Consider the following 19,872-nt stretch of genomic DNA (forward strand, 5'->3'; position numbering starts at 1 on the left):
AAAAAATGTTATTTTGGTATATATACCGTGTATACATCCGCATGCATTTAGTAAAAAGCGGTTATTTTAATATTACAAACACTTCAATTTTATTTATTTGTATAGATACTTAGATAGATATACCTTTGTTTCCGTCATTCATAAAGCCATAGAGAAGCAAGAATTTGTATTTAAATGTCATCCTAATTTGTCATCATCGTTTACCATTTCGTTGTTTTTACAAAATTTCCTGTTTTAATTATAAATCTATCGTCTCCTCTATGATATAGTACAATGTCCCACGCATTTTACGCAGATGCGTGGCAAAAATCAAAACGGCGTAACAGACTATGGTATCAAGAAAATTTAATGCCAGCACTATTGGCTGCTAAAGAGAGAAGAGTGAGAGAAATTGATGTGTCTATTGCCCTTGCAGAAGAACTATTGCGGGTATCTTGTGCTGTTTCAGTTTTATTTACCCTGCTGAAAATTCCAAATAAAAAACGATGATTTGTATAGGAAGTTATTGTAAACTATTGTGTGTTTGAAACAGGAATTCCGATTCCATTCTGGAATCCAGGTAGATCTATCTGAAATCTAGATAGCCCAGATAAACATTGTATGAAAATTTTGGAATCTCAACCTCAACGGTCAAACTATCGTTGTTTATATGTTTGTATCTTGCTTAATAAGAACTTACATAAAAACTAGAGGACTGTAATCGCTGTAGTTAAGCATTTAATAAAATAGGAGAGTTGTTTTAAGAAATATACCAAAAATGCGCAGAGCATCATTAACCTTGTGGTTAACTCAGATAAAGAGACTACGTACCTATAGACTAGTTGTAGTTATGGAACAGAAATATATAATATCTGGTATGATACGTAAGATAAGACCCTACACACTGAAGCGTGCGACGCGAACATGCTGAAGACGGTCGATCCATATGGAAAAAATACCGAGTTATGAGAGACCAAATTGGTCTATTTGTCAATGTTTTTATGAGGCTTATGCCATTTTTTCCATAGGGATATTTGAAATCAAAGTAAAGTAATCAAAAAGTTTCGGTTTAACTACGTTGGAGTACAGAATTTTAGGTCCCGAATTAATATTATTAAGGTTCATTTTCACTCACGTTTCTATATTTTGATAAAAAACAAATTACTTAATATTAAGTACATGTAAACTTACACCAGGTTTATAACGAGCCAGTTACAAAACCAACGCCCGTCCCCCTACATGAGATTGTACCCTCAGAAGATGATAGTCTCATGAAACCAATAGAACCTGAAGTGTTAAATCTTTTTTATGGATGTACTGAAAAAGGCGCAGCTGGACAGTATCTTAAAGCTAGGTATAAAAAAGCACCTGAAGACAAGTACGTAATACATTTGATAAATATCACCTCGTCTAATCAAATCATCCTGTAATAAATTTTCTAAGACCTAAACATTCATTTGACGGACGGGTTTGATCCCATTTCATGAAAATAATTGTACAGGCCACATACGAGGGTTGCAGTGGCGTGGCGAGAGGGGGAGGGCAATGATATGTTATTAAATAATAAATATTAAATGTTATACGTATACTATAACTTTAATGTTAGCATAAATTATAGTGTACCTAACTATATTTCATTGTCATACTACCTTTCAAGTTCAAGGCATTCTCGACAAGTAATAAAACTAATAAGATTACTTACAATACCTATCTAAGTACTTGACGATTCTAATATTTAGTAAGCTTATGACTTTGTTTATTTTACTTACTTTATTTATATATTATCCTTATATTATATCTTAAATATAATAATATATGATTTCCAAATGAGGGTAGGGGGTGCTATAAAATTATTGTGCAGCGGGCGCGAATTAAGTTCGCTACGCCACTGGAGGGGAGGTCCAAAAGTTCTTGGAATGGAGGGGATGGAGTGGAAAAAGGGCGCTCGCTTAGTGTCATACTAATTGGGGACTCATCATTAGTATATAAATTGAGTTTCAACCCTATTGCGTCATTCGCTTAAAAGCACGTGCCTAGCTGCTAAACAAGTCAATCCGGAAGGAAACTGAAGCTATGGAGAAAATTGAACGCCATGCTGTGATAAAATTGCTTACCAAGCAAGCAGAGTGCTCAGACCGTTTTGAATGAAATGGAAACCTTACAGGGAACATTGCCCTAGTAAAACAATGATTTACAAGTGGCATGGTCTTTTTAAAATGGTCGGGAGTCGATTGATGACGACCTCCGCTAGGAAGTTAGGACGGTCACTTGAGACCACCACATCAGACATCCTCGAAAAAGTGGAAAAAATCGTACCCGTTTGAAGAAAAACAGTTATCTGCATTAGTTGGAGTATCAGATACCACAATTTTGCTAGTCCCAAATATATATTTTATATGATGGTTTAGAAAAAATTATTCATAGATCTAATAAATGTAGGTAACCTTAAGGGTGATTATATTGAAAAGGAAAAATAGATTTATTGTTTCATTTTTTTGAAAACCTTTCCATTCCACGAACTTGTGGACCTCCCTTAGCGTTTATGCTTGTGCTTTCGCCTCTGAATTCATACTACTGGAGGCCGTTAAGAGTTATTTATTTATTCAGTAAGCAGCGTAGGCTATGTAATTTTATTGCGATGATATGTCTACTACTTATTAATTAGTTTAACAAAATTCCTTTTACAGGTTTTATTTTCGTATAACTTCTAACTGGGACTATGGTTGGCAGCAAAAGCAATGTCGTTTAAAACCTCGTGACGTGAACCACGGTCGATGCGCCATACTACGAGACACATTTTATCGCAAAAACAACCTGGCACCTGACCCGCCACACTACTCCAGCCCCGCTGGTGGAGAATTCTCTATATGTAGCGAATATTCTTGCAACGCCAATTAAGTATACATTTACCAAAGTTAAGGGTTAAGTGCGCAAATAAAAAGACGATATATAGCAAAAAACATATATTTTATAGTTTTATTATTTACAATAATTCAACTTTTATTTACATATTTCACAACAGCAAATGTACCCATTCTTCAAGGCCATACCTCACTGTTACAGGGAATTGTTAAAATAAAATAAAAATGTGTATAGTCGTTCAGTTTACATACAACAGCCGCGACGCGACCTTAAAACACGTAACAATGGACGGATCCAGTTCAGTACGGAAGCAGTCGTTTTACCCTACTTTATAAAAATAATATTAGAATGGAAAGAAGTAACAGCTATTGTGACGAATCTATTTATATTACATTGAGATAGATCCATCCATTGTGACGTCGATAACGAATACTCAATTACAATTAAAATTAATCAACCAGACGCATCATAACAACATTCTCACCCTAACGAGTCACAAATACACAAATAATAATAATAATAATAAATATGAGACGTCTTTGTTCTTTCTCAAGTTCATATTTGACACATTATGTACAGTAATTATACGCTATAAATCAGTCCAATGAATTTTGCAAAATCCACTTGTTATAATTTTTACAATTCTTACAAATTGTACAAAACGGGACACTATTTTGCTCTCCCTTCCACTATGCATGTTTTTATGTTTATATGATAAGAAATCTCAACATTCTTTTTATTTAATATGTATTATACAAATTGAAAAAAATACTTCGAAAATAAATAAATACCTAAATAAATGGTTTCATTTCTTACTAAGAGAAATCTAATAATAATTAAGAATCAAAATAAGACGCAATGTTTTTTTTTATATAAATGATAATAATTAATAATATAAAATTAAATAAATTATTAGTGATAAAGAAATTTTTGAACAAGAATCAAAAATTACCATCGAATCTATTCTGTATTTGTAACCATTGTGAATGGCTTTGTCGTATATTCAATTTAATCTACGCCACTCTGATATGATGTTTATTGTCACATAAATCAGTTGAAACGAAAGATTTAGCGTTCTTATAACTAATTTTACTAATTTTTAAATTAAGTTTTTACAAAATGTTATGTCTTGTTGAAACTTTATTTTAATACCCTAAAACCAAACATTTATTTTTTTATGTGTTATCGCGAGGACTTATTTTGAATCAAAAAATACACAAAAATAATATTTAGACATAAAAAGAAGTTTAGAGGATTTCGTTAAATGCAACTAGTTGCAAAATAAATGCAACAAGTTGCTCCGGTTCTATAATTGTTGTCATGTAACAATCGAACGGTTGCCGATTACGGTTTGATATTCTATATTCAAATGTCAGATCATTTACCACCTTCAATCGTCGTTTTTTGAGCGATAAGGTTTCAGTCTAGCGACTGTCTCGAATATTATTTTTAAGTTCATTTAACAACAGATAAATTGATTTTTAAAACGACTATGATTTATTATATTTTAATATGTAATAATTCGCGTCGTCATATATTAGTTAAGTATTTAACCAAAACAAATCACATAAAAACATCCCGACAGCATTTGTAGGAGAGCCGGAACAAACAACGAACTTGGCGCGCGAACTCATCGTCAGAGGGAAAAGCTCTAATTTTAGAGATAAAAAATTATAATTACAGCAGATATATACGACGACAATAGATAAAGCATAATATGATAGAATTTAATGAAAGTAAATATTTTTGATTCTTAAATCGATAAACTGAAACGAAAAATTTACCTAAATAAAAGTCAAACTGAAAATAAATTTTCAACATAAACCACTTTTCCCCGTGACAAGCGAGAGCGCACGTATCGCACATGTGGTCGCACTCGCGAAATACGAGCCACTGCTCCGTAACGTACGAGTGGTACTGTCGTCCTCGGGCGAGCGCCGTCCGTGTAGCGCAGTGAATCTCACAGCACAGTGGTCGTCGGAAGCGGCAGCGCTGTACGCGGTGTGGGCCGGCGACGGCGGCGCGGCGGGGGCGCAGGGGACGGCCGGCGTCCGCGGCGCACTACGTGGCGTGCGGCGCGGCGGCGGCGGCGGCGCTGTACGCGGCGGGGGCGCAGGAGACGGCCGGCGTCCGCGGCGCACTACGTGGCGTGCGGCGCGGCGGCGGCGGCGGCGCTGTACGCGGCGGGGGCGCAGGAGACGGCCGGCGTCCGCGGCGCACTACGTGGCGTGCGGCGCGGCGGCGGCGGCGGCGCTGTACGCGGCGGGGGCGCAGGAGACGGCCGGCGTCCGCGGCGCACTACGTGGCGTGCGGCGCGGCGGCGGCGGCGGCGCTGTACGCGGCGGGGGCGCAGGAGACGGCCGGCGTCCGCGGCGCACTACGTGGCGTGCGGCGCGGCGGCGGCGGCGGCGCTGTACGCGGCGGGGGCGCAGGAGACGGCCGGCGTCCGCGGCGCACTACGTGGCGTGCGGCGCGGCGGCGGCGGCGGCGCTGTACGCGGCGGGGGCGCAGGAGACGGCTGGCGTCCGCGGCGCACTACGTGGCGTGCGGCGCGGCGGCGGCGGCAGCGCTGTACGCGGCGGGGGCGCAGGAGACGGCCGGCGTCCGCGGCGCACTACGTGGAATGCGGCGCGGCGGGCGGCGGCAGCGCGGGCGGCGCGCCCGAGGTCCACTGCACGAGCGCGTGCTGCGGCATCTGCGTGGCCTGGAAGTGGTCCTTGAGCAGCGCCTGCGAGAAGTTGCAGTGCATCTGGTACGCCTCGTTCTCACGCTCCGTGTCGCCCGCCAGTCTGTACAGGTCTGCAAGTAGACGGTACATACTGTCATTTTTTTTAAATATATAGACTAGCGCTTGACTGCGATCTCACCTGATAAGTAAGTGAAGACGCAGCCTAAGGTGGTGCGCGCTTGCCTAAAAGATGCCTTTTCACTCTTAACTTAGTTGGAAAAACGGAAGCCGGAAGGGCATTCTAAATTTTTGCGGTACGTATTAGGAACGAGGAAGCAAAACACTTAGTGCGAGATCATGGGATTTCAACCACGTGCAGCTGTGCAGATTCATGCGATGCCTTGCGGTTCTGTGGGTAGAAAGGTGATGGCGGAACCAAATTGTATAGTTCTAGAGCACACTCTCCGAAATATAACCTGTCGACAAACTGGCACCTTGCGCCGATGTTCGAGACTTTGAGGTCTAGAACAAACCAGCAATTTGTCACCTTCTGGCGCGTCGATCCACAGAATCCAAAGTAGCAAGCTGGTACTTGGCAGAGCCCATAAATGGCTGCAGTACTAAATGCACGATCGAACTTGTGCTTGGTACAGAGTAAGAAGCTGTTCCGGTGTGAAGTACTGCCTGACTTTATTGAGGATATCAAGTTTCTTACCAGCAGTTTTTGCTTTGGATTCTATGCATTATCCGAAGTTCAGGTTAGACGAGACATTTATGCTTAGAAGATCAATACTATCGGTGATCGGTACAGATACACCCCGGAAAGTCGGAGTTAGTAAGAATGGACTCCGTTTAGCGGTGAAAAGACACGCTTGCGTTTTGGAAGCATTAAATTTGACTAGGTTGGCGCCATCCCAATCGGACACTTCTTTCAAAGCCAAATTTATGCGCTCGTCCAAAGAATTTCTATGCTCAAGAGTTTCGGCCCCACAAGCACGGGGACCGGACATGTATCTCTCCGTATCAGTGCTGTCAGCCGCGTATTCAAAGATACCGGGCCTGAGGAGGTCATTAATGTGAATCAAGAAAAGAGTTGCAGAGAGAACTGATCCCTGAAGGACACCGGCATTAACCACCATCAAGTCAGACGAGGAGCCATCTAAGACCAACCGAAATGATTGCCCACTCAGGAAATCTGATATCCAGTCAAACAGGCTAGAGGGTATTCCGTAAACTGAAAGCTAGCTCAATAGGCTCTCATGCCAGATACGGTCAAATGCCTTCGATACGTCAAGTGAGACAGCTAGCGCTTCTCCGTGCTTATCCAAGGCTTCGCCCCAGATGTGCGAGGCGTACACTAAAAGATCCCCCGTGGACCTGTTACGGCAGAAACCGTATTGCTGGTCCGACAGGAGGTCATTCAACTTGAGGTATGCCAGAAGCTTATCATTCAGTACACGCTACAAACTTATACATAGTATGGAGGTGATCGCGATAGGTCTATAGTTAGCCGGGTACAGGTTGAACGTTGGCAATCTTCCATGCTTTAGGAACTTGAGCTGATTTTAGAGAGAGGCGGTACAAGCGCGTCAGAATAGGAGACAACTCAGGAGCACAGTTTTTAAGTACTCTTGCTGGTATCCCGTCAGGGCCACTAGCCTGATTAACATCCAAATTACAGAGTACTCTCAAGACCTCAGTTCGGCGAATGCGTAGTTCTGACATAACAGAGTCGCAAGGTGGATGTCTAGGCGGTGAGGCACTACCTGCATCAAGGAGCGAATTTTCTGCCAACAGATTTGCTAAAAGGTTAGCCTTGTTTGTTGCAGTAAAGGCCAGCGATCCACCTGGATTCACCAGAGGATTAATAAGGTTGAAACGAGCTTTTTAAGAAACCTTTTGTAGGACTTGGCGATTAGGAGATTTAAGGGTACGGGCTTCAGCCCACGCTGCAAATGCTGAGTCCTTACGGGCTGCAGCTTCGGCACATTCGGCATTGTACCACCTAGGAACCTTGGCATCTAGTGATACATCAGCATATGGAATGAAGTACTCCATCCTCTGACGTATCACTTCCAATATTTCTTGTTCACAACTCGACGGATCACAGGAAGAGAAGCAAGTCCGCCGCCAAGGGTAGGATGCAAAAAAGTGTCGCATCTCATTCCAATCTGCCGACTTACATCGCCACACACGTCTGGTTCCGGTAGGACCGGTATCTAGAGGGTGAAAGTTAGATACTGACTTTACCACATAGTAATCAGATGTGCCCAGGGGAGCCGCAACTGATACCGAGGAACGGTCTGGGTCAGTTGTCAACAGAAGGTCCAAACAATTAGGTGTATGGTCGTCAACGTCGGGTACTCGTGTTGCTTCTTGGACTAGCTGGGTGAGATCTAGCGCTATTTATTATTTTGAACACAAACAAAAAAACACCGCGTACATTTTATCATCAATTCATTATTAAAAAACCGCAACAAGTAGTTTTGCAGTCCTCTCTTGATGTTAACTTTACACTACCTAAAGAATTCTCTTACGTACTTTCTTTTCGTAGTTGATGCACTTTTCGTCACCAGTGATAAATACACTTTTTTTCTGTTATAAGAAAAATAGGGCTAGAGAAATATAGATATAACTCACGTCATGTAAAAAGAACGCTGAAAGAAACTTAAGGGGGTGTGATTGCGCGATTGACTCGCGCACGAAAGTACTACTGTTTTATTTTTTAATTAGGCTTTCACTCGCGGCTTCTTATAATGGTTATTGGTGGGTACATTAAAAAATACTAGAAATACCTGTGCAAATAATACGCACTAAATAAGTATAATAATTATGACTTTACAAAATAACATTTTTTTTAAACAAAACTCTCGAAATTCGTATTTTAATAGTTTCTATGTGTTTAAAATGATAAATTGATATTTGTTTTTAGTAAAATAAATAGTAAATGGACTTTTACAAAGGTCCGTAAGCTAATGTGTCGTGAAAGTGAGTGATAAATGCGGAAAAAACCTGAATTACGATTGACAGGTGTTTGTTTACCAAATAAGACAGTTCCAAAAAAATAGACTACAAATTTGTTCAGATACTTTTACAAAAAAATGGACAGTAGGAAAAAGTTTTTTCAAGAGTTGGCAACACTGTAAATTGCCTTTGCGCATCTTGAAAGCCAGCGTTCTTTTTACATGACGCGAATTATACGTTATAAATAATTTTTCTCACTTTTCTATGTAAATCTATTTCGTAATTTAAAACTTTTGTGCGCGATAGTATTTTAAATCGACGTCGAACTATCCAACCAATAGCACACAAGCTAGCATGCGGCGCGTGATACACACGCTCCGCGCCCTACCTCATACCACCAAATAGACCGATAAATCGCCTTTGCACAGCTTGAGGGCCAGCGTTCTTTTTACATGACGCGAACTATAGCAATAACTCGGTAATTTGTCAATGAAAAATTGAGTGTACTACCATTTAAGAAACTTCATGAAGTAGGCATGTTTTTTAAGCTATGGACCACCGAGGCCTCTACGTTTTTTTTATACCACAGGTGCTCAGACTTTATCACAAAAAAATCGAATACACTATTTTTTATTTTTAAGTATTTGAAAAAAAGAAACAGTTGCGTAGAAATATTTTGCGATGCGCGATAGCAAGGCCGATTATCCAAGGTTATTTCCAGAAAAAATCAATCCGTTATTATTGAATTTGCTGCCGTGGTGCCCAAAAGTTTGAACAAAGGTATCAAATTTCGTACTTAAATAAAAAATTTTAAAAATCCTAGACGTTGCAGATAGATTTCTTCGAGTTGGCTCCGTGCCCCCCCCCCCCCCACAAGCACCTGCAGGGTTATCCATTAATTACCGGACAGCCTGTATATGGAATACGTATATGTATATATGTATATATGTTATATATTTACGTGTATGATTATAATGTCTATATATGTATATAAACCTCCATGCCGTCTAATTCTTTGTCATGTCCTTTTTAATCTAGAGGTTGTCTGGAAGAGATCGTTTTTTTTTTTTGCGATAAAACCCCCTTTTGTACATGTTTATATTTTCCTTGCGACGTAAGAATTTTTTCTGTTAGTGTACACTAATAAAGAGTATTTGTATTTGTCTATATTTTTTAAATACATAATGTTCGTGTGTATAAGTGTGCGTACTATGCAAACGTGAGTGTGTAGCAGAGACGTGGCGCGCGTTGCGGCCCGTACCTTTGAGGATGGCGGAGGCCCAGAGCTGCACGTGCACGTCGGGGATCTTGCTGGCCAGCTGCATGGCCGGCGTCACCATGTTCATGCTCTCGCGCGAGTTGTTGATGGACAGGAAGATGTGCCCCAGCAGCACCAGCGAGCACGACGTTAGCCGGTTCAGGTCCTCGGCGTTCGCCATCTTCAGCGTCTCCCGCAGGTACCGTCTGTCGCGGACACGTCTTATAAATATGGTTTTGACGGATTATGGATCCGTAAAGCAACGTCATGTCCTGCTCTCCTGCTCAAAATCTGAAGCAGCCTGACCGGGGAAGTACCTCAACCTTACCTAAGATCGCAGCTAAGTAACACTGCTCTCGGGCAGTGTTGTGTTCCTGTGGTGAGTAAGGCGGCCAGAGCTGCTTACCATCACGTGGGCTGCTTATTAACCGACAGAGTTTTATAAAAAAGAAGATACATTTTATCATATCATGACATAACATAGCAGTAAATAAATCTCAATTGATGGTTGGTAATGTCATACTTGCTAATAACAGCTCAAACCTTGAATACATGATGAACACATTGAATGCAGAAAGCAAAAAAGTAGGACTAGAAATAAACTACAGCAAAACTAAAGTAAAAACTGACAAATAGTAACCAAAACCCAATAACAATAGATGACAAACATAGTATGTCAACCAGTTCTCATACTTAGGAAAACATAAGTTTGACCCAAAATGTAATGAAAAGGAAATTGAAAGACGAATCAAAAATACTTGGAATAAGTACTGGAGTCGAAAAGAAACACTGAAAAACGACCTACAAATTCAGCTCAAAAAGGAAGTGATTGACATGTGTATTGACCTACGCATGCCAAACATGGAAGTTTCCAACAAAGGCGAAAAGATTAATAGTCACATGCCAAAGAGGGATGGAATGGAGTATGATAAAAATAAAAAAATAGAAAAGAAACGCAAGTTATAGACGCACTCAGTCTGGCCCAGAAACTTAAATGGAAATGGGTTGGCCACGTCGCCAGACTGCAGGACGAGGCGGTCATCCCAAGTAACCACATGCAAAGGTCCAGAGGGCAAAAGGAGGAGAGGTCGGCCACTAGCACGCTGGGCAGATGACGTCGTTGAGATACCAGGGCCTAACTGGGTAAGGAAGGCTCAAGATAGAATTAAATGGCAATCTTTGGAAGATGTCTTCACCTCATAGAGGGTTCTGGTGCACAAACAACTACTTTTTATTAATAGATAATTTAAATTTTTTTTTTACCAGCAGCAAATTGTTTTTTTATCAATTTTTTGCAGAAAAACCAGAAAAGGCTTTTTATTATTTTATTTTTAATGTCATAATTATATAATAAGAATTATATAGATATTATAATAATAAAATATTATAATAAAATAAAATAAATAAATTACTTACTTCGCCTCGTTATATCGCGCCTGGAAGAACGCCTGCAGTCCTAACACATAGAAGGACGCTGCCCGCAGGCCGTGAGCATAAGCAGGTAACGCCTCGGGCCTCACCTACAACATTATAATATTTAAAATCAATTTTATGTAAATTTTTTGCACTTTCTACTCTTACGCCTAACGAGGTATCTAACGTTGTCGTCGCTGCAGCTTGTTGTTGTGCAGATATTAAAAAAAAAAGCCATTTTCGATATACGTTTGTATAGTCCTCATTGTAGTTATATATGCATGGATTTCATAGTACTGGTGGCCGTTGAGTTAGGAAGTGTTATTTCTTTAATGTATTTAAAATAAAATCTCTTATTACAAGGCCTTCACTAGGTGAAGTGGCCTTTTTTAGGCTGTTTAAGATCAATTTAGAGAAATGTTACTACTAATTATGTTACCTGTTCCATTAGTTGAGCTAAGTCGTTATCTCTCCTCCCCCGCAAGTATACAATTGCTAGATTTAGTTTCGCAAACATCCATAGGTCCCTTTCTTGTGACATCTAATAAATAAATAATATTTTTAATATTATCTATAAAGAGTTATCTATTGGTGTATATAAACATTACAAAGATGATGCAGGTATAACATAATCTGGAGTTTATTTTCTAAACTAGTCAACTTTACAAAATTTGATTATTTAACATTAAAAATTAGAGAAACTTAAAATTATTTTTTACATAGTTTTATTATGAAAATTTGGCCTTATTGATTCTAACTCTCTGGAAATTTTTAATAAAATAAAATAAATAAATGCCTATAGGGGATTTTGGGAGTGACTCGAGCGTGTATATATAACAAAATGGGGATAGCCTTCTTGTGAAGTCTTTCAGACATACTTAAGCCCTTTATAAAGGGTTGAAAGTGTAAAGTAAACAAACAACATCGTAAAAAATAAATCGTTTGTTAAAAAACCTGAGGGCCTCAGGTTATTATGCTATACAGATGCTTCACCTTGATGTTCTCGTCGTATTACAATTATGTGTACGTCCCCTCGTACGCTCACGCCCATCAATCAAACCAGCAGATTAATATATTTTCGTTATTAGAAACACGTGTAGGGCGTAACTACTATTGATATCTGAGGCGCTCAAAAACTTATTTCTGTGCAACTATTATACACTCTACCTACCGCCTAAAGGGCATACATCATATTATAACTTTTTTTCTTTTGAGCATCTTGTCTTCATAATCTAGTAGACCCTAACGACGCTCGAGTAAATCCATATTTAGCTTTTTGGCCTCCAACACCATGATAAAAATTATTATCGACTGTTACGTAAATTTCAATTTCAGTGTTTGTACGTACATGTATGGCGGTATGGAACTGCGCCTCGGCCGCTTCCATGCAGTTCATGGACATGGCGTACAGCCCCAGGAGGCAGTGTAGCTGCGGAGTGTGCGCGGCCGCCGTGCTCGCTGCGGACAAGTATCATACTACTATTTGTTCACTATTTTACAGGGATTACAGATTTATTACTCGATGTAGAACTGTTATTTCTATAAGCTACCTACCAGAATTCTTTAATTAAAAACGGTCCAGCGGTTTTCTGATTAATCAGTATACACAGAGTTAGTCGAGTTAGATATATTTTAATTAAGAATGTAGTATATAAGGACCTGCAGGGCAGAATGACAATTGTATGTGTGTGTGAGCTTGCCGCCGGCCACGAGGCGGCACAGCGCGGCGTGCTCCAGCAGCGCCGTGCGCACGACAGAGTGGCGACAGTGTGTGTGTGAGAGTACGTGGGGCGTACCGCTGGGCGCGGCGGCCAGCAGGTGCGCGGCGCGCGCGATCTCGTGCAGCGCGTGCGCCTTGCCGCCGGCCACGAGGCGGCACAGCGCGGCGTGCTCCAGCAGCGCCGTGCGCACGACAGAGTGGCGACAGTGTGTGTGTGAGAGTACGTGGGGCGTACCGCTGGGCGCGGCGGCCAGCAGGTGCGCGGCGCGCGCGATCTCGTGCAGCGCGTGCGCCTTGCCGCCGGCCACGAGGCGGCACAGCGCGGCGTGCTCCAGCAGCGCCGTGCGCACGACAGAGTGGCGACAGTGTGTGTGTGAGAGTACGTGGGGCGTACCGCTGGGCGCGGCGGCCAGCAGGTGCGCGGCGCGCGCGATCTCGTGCAGCGCGTGCGCCTTGCCGCCGGCCACGAGGCGGCACAGCGCGGCGTGCTCCAGCAGCGCCGTGCGCACGACAGAGTGGCGACAGTGTGTGTGTGAGAGTACGTGGGGCGTACCGCTGGGCGCGGCGGCCAGCAGGTGCGCGGCGCGCGCGATCTCGTGCAGCGCGTGCGCCTTGCCGCCGGCCACGAGGCGGCACAGCGCGGCGTGCTCCAGCAGCGCCGTGCGCACGACAGAGTGGCGACAGTGTGTGTGTGAGAGTACGTGGGGCGTACCGCTGGGCGCGGCGGCCAGCAGGTGCGCGGCGCGCGCGATCTCGTGCAGCGCGTGCGCCTTGCCGCCGGCCACGAGGCGGCACAGCGCGGCGTGCTCCAGCAGCGCCGTGCGCACGACAGAGTGGCGACAGTGTGTGTGTGAGAGTACGTGGGGCGTACCGCTGGGCGCGGCGGCCAGCAGGTGCGCGGCGCGCGCGATCTCGTGCAGCGCGTGCGCCTTGCCGCCGGCCACGAGGCGGCACAGCGCGGCGTGCTCCAGCAGCGCCGTGCGCACGACAGAGTGGCGACAGTGTGTGTGTGAGAGTACGTGGGGCGTACCGCTGGGCGCGGCGGCCAGCAGGTGCGCGGCGCGCGCGATCTCGTGCAGCGCGTGCGCCTTGCCGCCGGCCACGAGGCGGCACAGCGCGGCGTGCTCCAGCAGCGCCGTGCGCACGACAGAGTGGCGACAGTGTGTGTGTGAGAGTACGTGGGGCGTACCGCTGGGCGCGGCGGCCAGCAGGTGCGCGGCGCGCGCGATCTCGTGCAGCGCGTGCGCCTTGCCGCCGGCCACGAGGCGGCACAGCGCGGCGTGCTCCAGCAGCGCCATGCGCAGGCGCCACGCCAGCACCGCGCCGCCGCGCGGGCCCGCGCCGCCCGCCTCGCCGCCCTCCTCGCTCGCTGGAAACATGACACGCCTTTACTGTATATGTATACTTACGCACTACTACTGTATTGTTTTACTTTACCACTTTGAGACTTTTTAAACTTGCGTGACGGTGACGAGGTACCCGGCGCGTACAGTTTCAGTATACGAGTCTAACTCACAGGTGAGCTTGTCGATCTGCGCCAGCGCCTTCTCGGTGTACTTGTGCGCCTTGTCCATGTAGCCGGCCTGCGCCGAGTGCATGACGGTGACGAGGTACACCAGCACGTACAGCTGCTGCCGCGACAGCCACACGAACGACTCGCCCGCCGCGCTACCGCACACCGCTACACACACACAAATTATGATATTTAATTATGTAGAACATCCATCAGACTACATTTATATTTTCTATTTAGAAAAAGTGTCTCATATTACTCGTTACAAGACTTCGTTTAGTAAGTTTTGTATTCTATGTATGACAATAGCTAAATGTGTTGTATAGATAACTCTACTTAAACAGGGTATGCAATTTAATAGTTTTATATATTACTTTATTATCTACTAGCGACCCGCTCCGGCTTCGCACGGTCGCAAGAACAATCGGTGTTCTTCTACTATATTATTCACCTATACATAAACCTTCCTCTGGAGTCAATCTATTTACTATTATGCTTCTTCTTCTTCTTCTTTTATTTTTGGCATACGATCGCCATTAGCGACATTCTGCCAGTGTCAAGTATAAATTATTATAAAAATAAAAAACGCACTTGAAATTTTAATTTTGAATTATTTTGTTATCTGGAAAATGCACATATTTGTAGTGTTATAACAATAAGGAGTATAAAAATATACATAAACTTCTAATTCACGAAGACATTATATAGTTATAGAATATAGATACATTAAATTTTAATGTTGTTAGCGTTAATAAATTTTGCAAGGGTAAGGAACACCTTTAGATCTTTAAGGAAGTGTAAAAGCGAAGTAAAATTAATAGGAAGTGGGATATTAAGTAGGGATAAATTATCAAGGAGGCAAAAAGAATTATTAATTGGACAAGAGAAGAAGATATGATATGAAGATATGATATGATGATGAGATGAAGATATTCACCTATACATAAACCTTCCTCTGGAGTCAATCTATTTACTAAAGAAAACCGCATCAAAATCTGTGGCATAGTTTTAAAGATCTAAGCATACAGACAATGCGAAGCGGCTTTATTTTATACTATGTTATGATTTTCACTTGTTTTTAATACTTCAACATTAATTTTATCCTTCATTACTGGGTTTTCTGAAAGTAATGACTAAATAACCATACGTCAGACAATGTACTACACAATTTGAAACTATCTTATTATTATGATTAATAAAGTATAAATAAGTAAATAAACACTTCTTTCAATTAAGTAAGGTATTATAAAAGTTTAAAATAAACTAACCATCATCATCGGGCCATGTAGGCGCCATAATAGTCTGAATACTCTGTTGGAGCTGCTTCAAACACGGTTTCACGCTCTTCACCTGCCCCGCCATCAAATAATGACATACCTGTAATAAAAAATAACAAACTACAAAACAAATCATAACTTTTTCAACTTTATTATTTACTATATTTTAAAACAATAATAAACCAAAAATCAATACTGATTACATTATGTTTAATAATCAATAAAAATAATAATGAATCTAAATGTATGTAAATGCTTAGTGCAAAACATGAGAAAGTCTGAACCAATTCCTGTTTTTTTTTCTAATACTTTTTAATAGGTTTTTGCGGAAAAAAAATAAGAATAATGCACAGAAAATTAAAAAAATTATAGAAAGCTAACACTCCCACAAAGCCTTACACAAAGCAAAGTTTTCTGTTCAAACTTAACAATTCTTTTAACGTAAACTAAGCTTCACTCAGATATTGCCAAATCCTTCAGCCAGCCAAAGTAAAAGAAGAAGAAGAAGAGTTATTAATAAAATTCATTTCCTACCTGCAATACTAGGAAGAAAACTTTTAAGTATTCTTTTTGGTGCGGGCTCCCCGCCCACGTCTCCACGAGGTGTCCTGCCTGGTTCAGCAGAGGTAGAACTTCTTGGATCTTTTTGTCTATTAATAGTAACTGTAATAAAAAAATTAATATTTAAATGTTTTAGTGTGAAATTTTGTAGCACTCTATGTAAAAATTTACTTAATTTTAAAATATATACATGTTTCCAAACAATACAACTTTATATAATAGTAATATATAAATAAAATTTTATTAAAAAAAAGTTATAAAAATATTATAAAGATTACTTTTAGGGACATGTGAGAAAAAAAACTTAAAAATTTATTTATATCAGATTAAATTTGTTCCATGTTACTTCTGCCTGTTACTTTAACATTGTGATTTTAGTAAAATAGACCGTCGATTGATGAACGACAATTATTTTCTAAAATAAAAATAGTTTAGATTTTTTCCTGTAGAATCTTTCAGAGACAATGTTTGCAAAATTGATCTATCAACTTTAAAATTTGGCTAACACCACTATAAAGTTTTCTTTGATACTCAATAGGAAACACATATATTTTAGACACAACATAAGCCACATCAAATACTACTCCGTAGGAGAAAACACTATTGTTCCTTGAGCTTATCTTTTCTCATAGTTAATTTAGTTTAAATATTTCATTAAAATGTATGTTATTCTAATGAAAAGTTTCTATGAAAAATAATTATGCATTACACAAAAGCATTAACAAATTATGGCTAGGCTTTAGATTAAGAACCGTCATTTTTAAGTTGGAAAGGTTAGGGTTATTTTTTTTGGTAACAAAATTATGCCAATAAACAGCCAAATTTTGAGCTTAGATAATTCGACGGTTCCTAATCTAAAGCCTTATCGAATTATATATACTTCGTTTTATTTTCATCTTTCGCAGCTATTCTAATTATATAATAGTAATTACTAAAAGAAATTAAATAATAATAATTTACTAAAAGTATAACATTTATTAATTAAAAAAAAACGAGTGTTTAGACCACACGACTGAAGTAAAACTTCTGGCTATGAGAGACAGAAAATGTGTGCTGGCACCTCTCTCTCTTGCCTCTACAGTAATATACGAAATGTAAATCTCTCTCTTTCTATCTTCATTTAACTTATATCTCTCAACTTCCGTTTGATTACACTTTTCGTAACACACTCGTCACGCATTCACCAGCTCATTCCTAAGTCAAGCATACGTAAAGGAATTTTACTTTAAAAATAGTCAATACATGTATTGACTCTTTATGATTTAATATTAAAATTGTTAGAAATAAATAACATTTAATCTTAAATGATCGCTTTTTCGAATTATTTTTGTATTTTTACAAAAGCAATAAAAAATCAAAATTCTATGAGTATTAGATTGCAATGACAACCGACAAATTTTGTTTGAATATATGTTAGATTTTTTACTTTATAAGAAATGGTTAAAAAATATTCTAATTATTTAATAATTTATAAGTTTTTATATAAAAAAATAATAAGTGCAATTTATATTTGTATAGTTTTTCATGCTTTCTATACATGTACATAAAATACATTTTAAAATTTTTAATGAAAATACTATTTAAGAAGAAACAAAGTAAATCTATTATAACTACTAAACAAAATTTTACAGAAATAAAATTAATACTTATCATTGAAAAGAAGAAAGTTTTTACATACCATTACCCTACTGAGCAAAAACAGTACTCGTGTGTATGCAGCATTAGATATCTGTGCGTAGTCCACCCCCACACCTAGTAAACTGCTAGCCACTTCATATTCTCTCTCTGTTGCGTGGATTTGCTAAAAACATTGATCACATTAATCTCGTTCCACTCATCGAACTTCACTAACTACTATTAATAATAATTTTTGTTATTATAATCTTCTATATAATAATACATAAAGCAAAAACTTTGTACCCCTTTTTACAAAAATTTCACAGACTGAGGAGTATGAAATTTCACACACTTATAAGTTTATATAGAGAGGGAGTGCAGAATGCTAATGTTTTTTCTAAAATTAAGCATAAAAAATACATTAAATTAATGAAAATAAACATCACACACAATACCACGTATTTGACACACACACTCATACTCTTTTGTTTATTATTACAGTAGCATAATTTTTTACACCAGAAGACTAATAATTTTCAAACTTATAATTTATATTAATTATGGTTGAATTTCGACCACTGGGTGACCACTAGTTTAAATATACTGTCAAATATTTTACAACTCTTGAATTGAATGATATAAAATTATATATATATATTTTTTTTTTTTTTTAATTCACAATATTGTTATAAGCAAATTGTTATTTACTTTACAGTTTATCTATACAATTTTGCTGTATTTTTAACAGAACTGCCAAATAATATAACTTTATTACTCACTGCCAATTGGAAAATTAGCCTGCAGTGCCAGTAAACACTGTGCTGCGATAATTCGATAGCCTTTCGTAGTATAGGTTTAGAATGAGTCGGTTGACCCTGTTGCTCAAAGAGCTCGGCCAGGACACTCGCCGCTTCGAACTTGACATCGTCAAACCCATTGATACTCTGAGATAAACACCACTGCAACAAAAACACTATATGACCCACTTCGATATCATTGTTTACATTCTATTGGAAACCTCTCGCATGGATTGCCAACACTAACCGACGAAGACAGCATACGAGACGTGCCGGTGCCTATACGTAATGCTTAAACCGTGCCACACTAATTCACATACGCGACAAAATAACAAAAAAAAACTTACACTCTGTTCCAAATGCGTTCTCGCCAAGTCGATGTTTTTAGTGTGTGTCAAAAGGATATTCCCGAGTTGTAAATGTGTTCTAGCCTCGACCCTCTGTGGTGGTTTGAAATTAAATACAGCTTGAAGGCACTGAATACAACTTTTTATGTCAGGAGGATTTGATGTGCGGAAATGTTCCGCTAAACCAAGTAAAGAAATATACCAAGCGTCCTGAGTTGACGCCATTTTGACATTTCTGCTTGGAGGGAGCAGTGTTGACAGCTAGTAATCTTCCATAAATATGCACAGATAATATATAGAATGTGTCTTCTTTATCATGTAAAATTATAAATTTATTCATTTTTATTATGTCGTGTCGTTATCCACTTACAAACTTTTTTATCTAAAATCTAATTATAAAATACAATAACACATAAATCACTTAAAATCTTATACACAAATCCATTATTTTTGTTTTGAAGATAAAATTATTCTTTATCTAATAACTAATAACGTTCCGATTAAAAATATAACAATACAAACTTACAGATATAAAAAATTCCAGTTAACTTTCCTCCCACGGATTCGCCCGTGTAGATTGCTTATCACAGTCTAGCTCTAGCTTTCCGATAGCGATACATCTTTACACGATTTTGGCTGTTCCATTACCTCCTGTAAAAATATAGCTTCTGACCTTATGTTATTTAGTATTAACCATGTAATGACATAGTATTCTACTGGTAAAATAATATTCAAAAATAGTTCATATATAAAAATGAATGTTTATCAGTATGTCCTTCATAGAATCGTAAACTATGCATTTGATCATGTTATGATCTTCAGACAAGTGTTGTGTATGAGCCCACAAAGATTTCTAAGTTAGTACTACCATAGAAAAAAAAGAAGCGTAGCAACGC

General features: G+C 39.9%; 2 protein-coding genes across 2 annotated transcripts; one reads left to right on the plus strand and one right to left on the minus strand.

Annotated features, from left to right (window-relative positions):
• Positions 1 to 273: 273 nt before the first annotated feature.
• On the plus strand, positions 274 to 2,945 carry LOC123661484. The gene is made up of 3 exons (XM_045596440.1): positions 274 to 429; positions 1,176 to 1,357; positions 2,667 to 2,945. The coding sequence occupies exons 1-3, from the start codon at positions 274 to 276 to the stop codon at positions 2,875 to 2,877; spliced, it is 549 nt and encodes a 182-aa protein (XP_045452396.1). The 3' UTR covers positions 2,878 to 2,945.
• Positions 2,946 to 5,455: 2,510 nt separating this feature from the next.
• Positions 5,456 to 19,222, minus strand: LOC123661663 (MAU2 chromatid cohesion factor homolog). The gene is made up of 12 exons (XM_045596614.1): positions 18,977 to 19,222; positions 18,612 to 18,791; positions 17,894 to 18,016; positions 16,189 to 16,317; positions 15,646 to 15,754; positions 14,381 to 14,545; positions 14,054 to 14,233; positions 12,493 to 12,602; positions 11,584 to 11,685; positions 11,148 to 11,251; positions 9,735 to 9,937; positions 5,456 to 5,640 (listed from the first exon to the last, which is right to left on the minus strand). The coding sequence occupies exons 1-12, from the start codon at positions 19,199 to 19,201 to the stop codon at positions 5,456 to 5,458; spliced, it is 1,815 nt and encodes a 604-aa protein (XP_045452570.1). The 5' UTR covers positions 19,202 to 19,222.
• Positions 19,223 to 19,872: the final 650 nt, after the last annotated feature.

This window comes from Melitaea cinxia, chromosome 17, assembly GCF_905220565.1.
Source record: "Melitaea cinxia chromosome 17, ilMelCinx1.1, whole genome shotgun sequence".
In the NCBI taxonomy this organism is placed as follows: Eukaryota; Metazoa; Arthropoda; class Insecta; order Lepidoptera; family Nymphalidae; genus Melitaea; species Melitaea cinxia.

Bases quoted from the DNA above. Each gene is read 5' to 3' on its own strand.
- LOC123661663 (XM_045596614.1), bottom strand. From the start codon at position 19,201: ATGGCGTCAACTCAGGACGCTTGGTATATTTCTTTACTTGGTTTAGCG. The intron at 18,792-18,976 runs GTAAGTTTTTTT...TTTTTGTTGCAG, and splicing joins GAACGCATTTGGAACAGAGT to TGGTGTTTATCTCAGAGTAT. The intron at 5,641-9,734 runs GTACGGGCCGCA...GTCTACTTGCAG, and splicing joins GGCCTCCGCCATCCTCAAAG to ACCTGTACAGACTGGCGGGC.
- LOC123661484 (XM_045596440.1), top strand. From the start codon at position 274: ATGTCCCACGCATTTTACGCAGATGCGTGGCAAAAATCAAAACGGCGT. The intron at 430-1,175 runs GTATCTTGTGCT...AACTTACACCAG, and splicing joins TTGCAGAAGAACTATTGCGG to GTTTATAACGAGCCAGTTAC. The intron at 1,358-2,666 runs GTACGTAATACA...TTCCTTTTACAG, and splicing joins AAAAAAGCACCTGAAGACAA to GTTTTATTTTCGTATAACTT.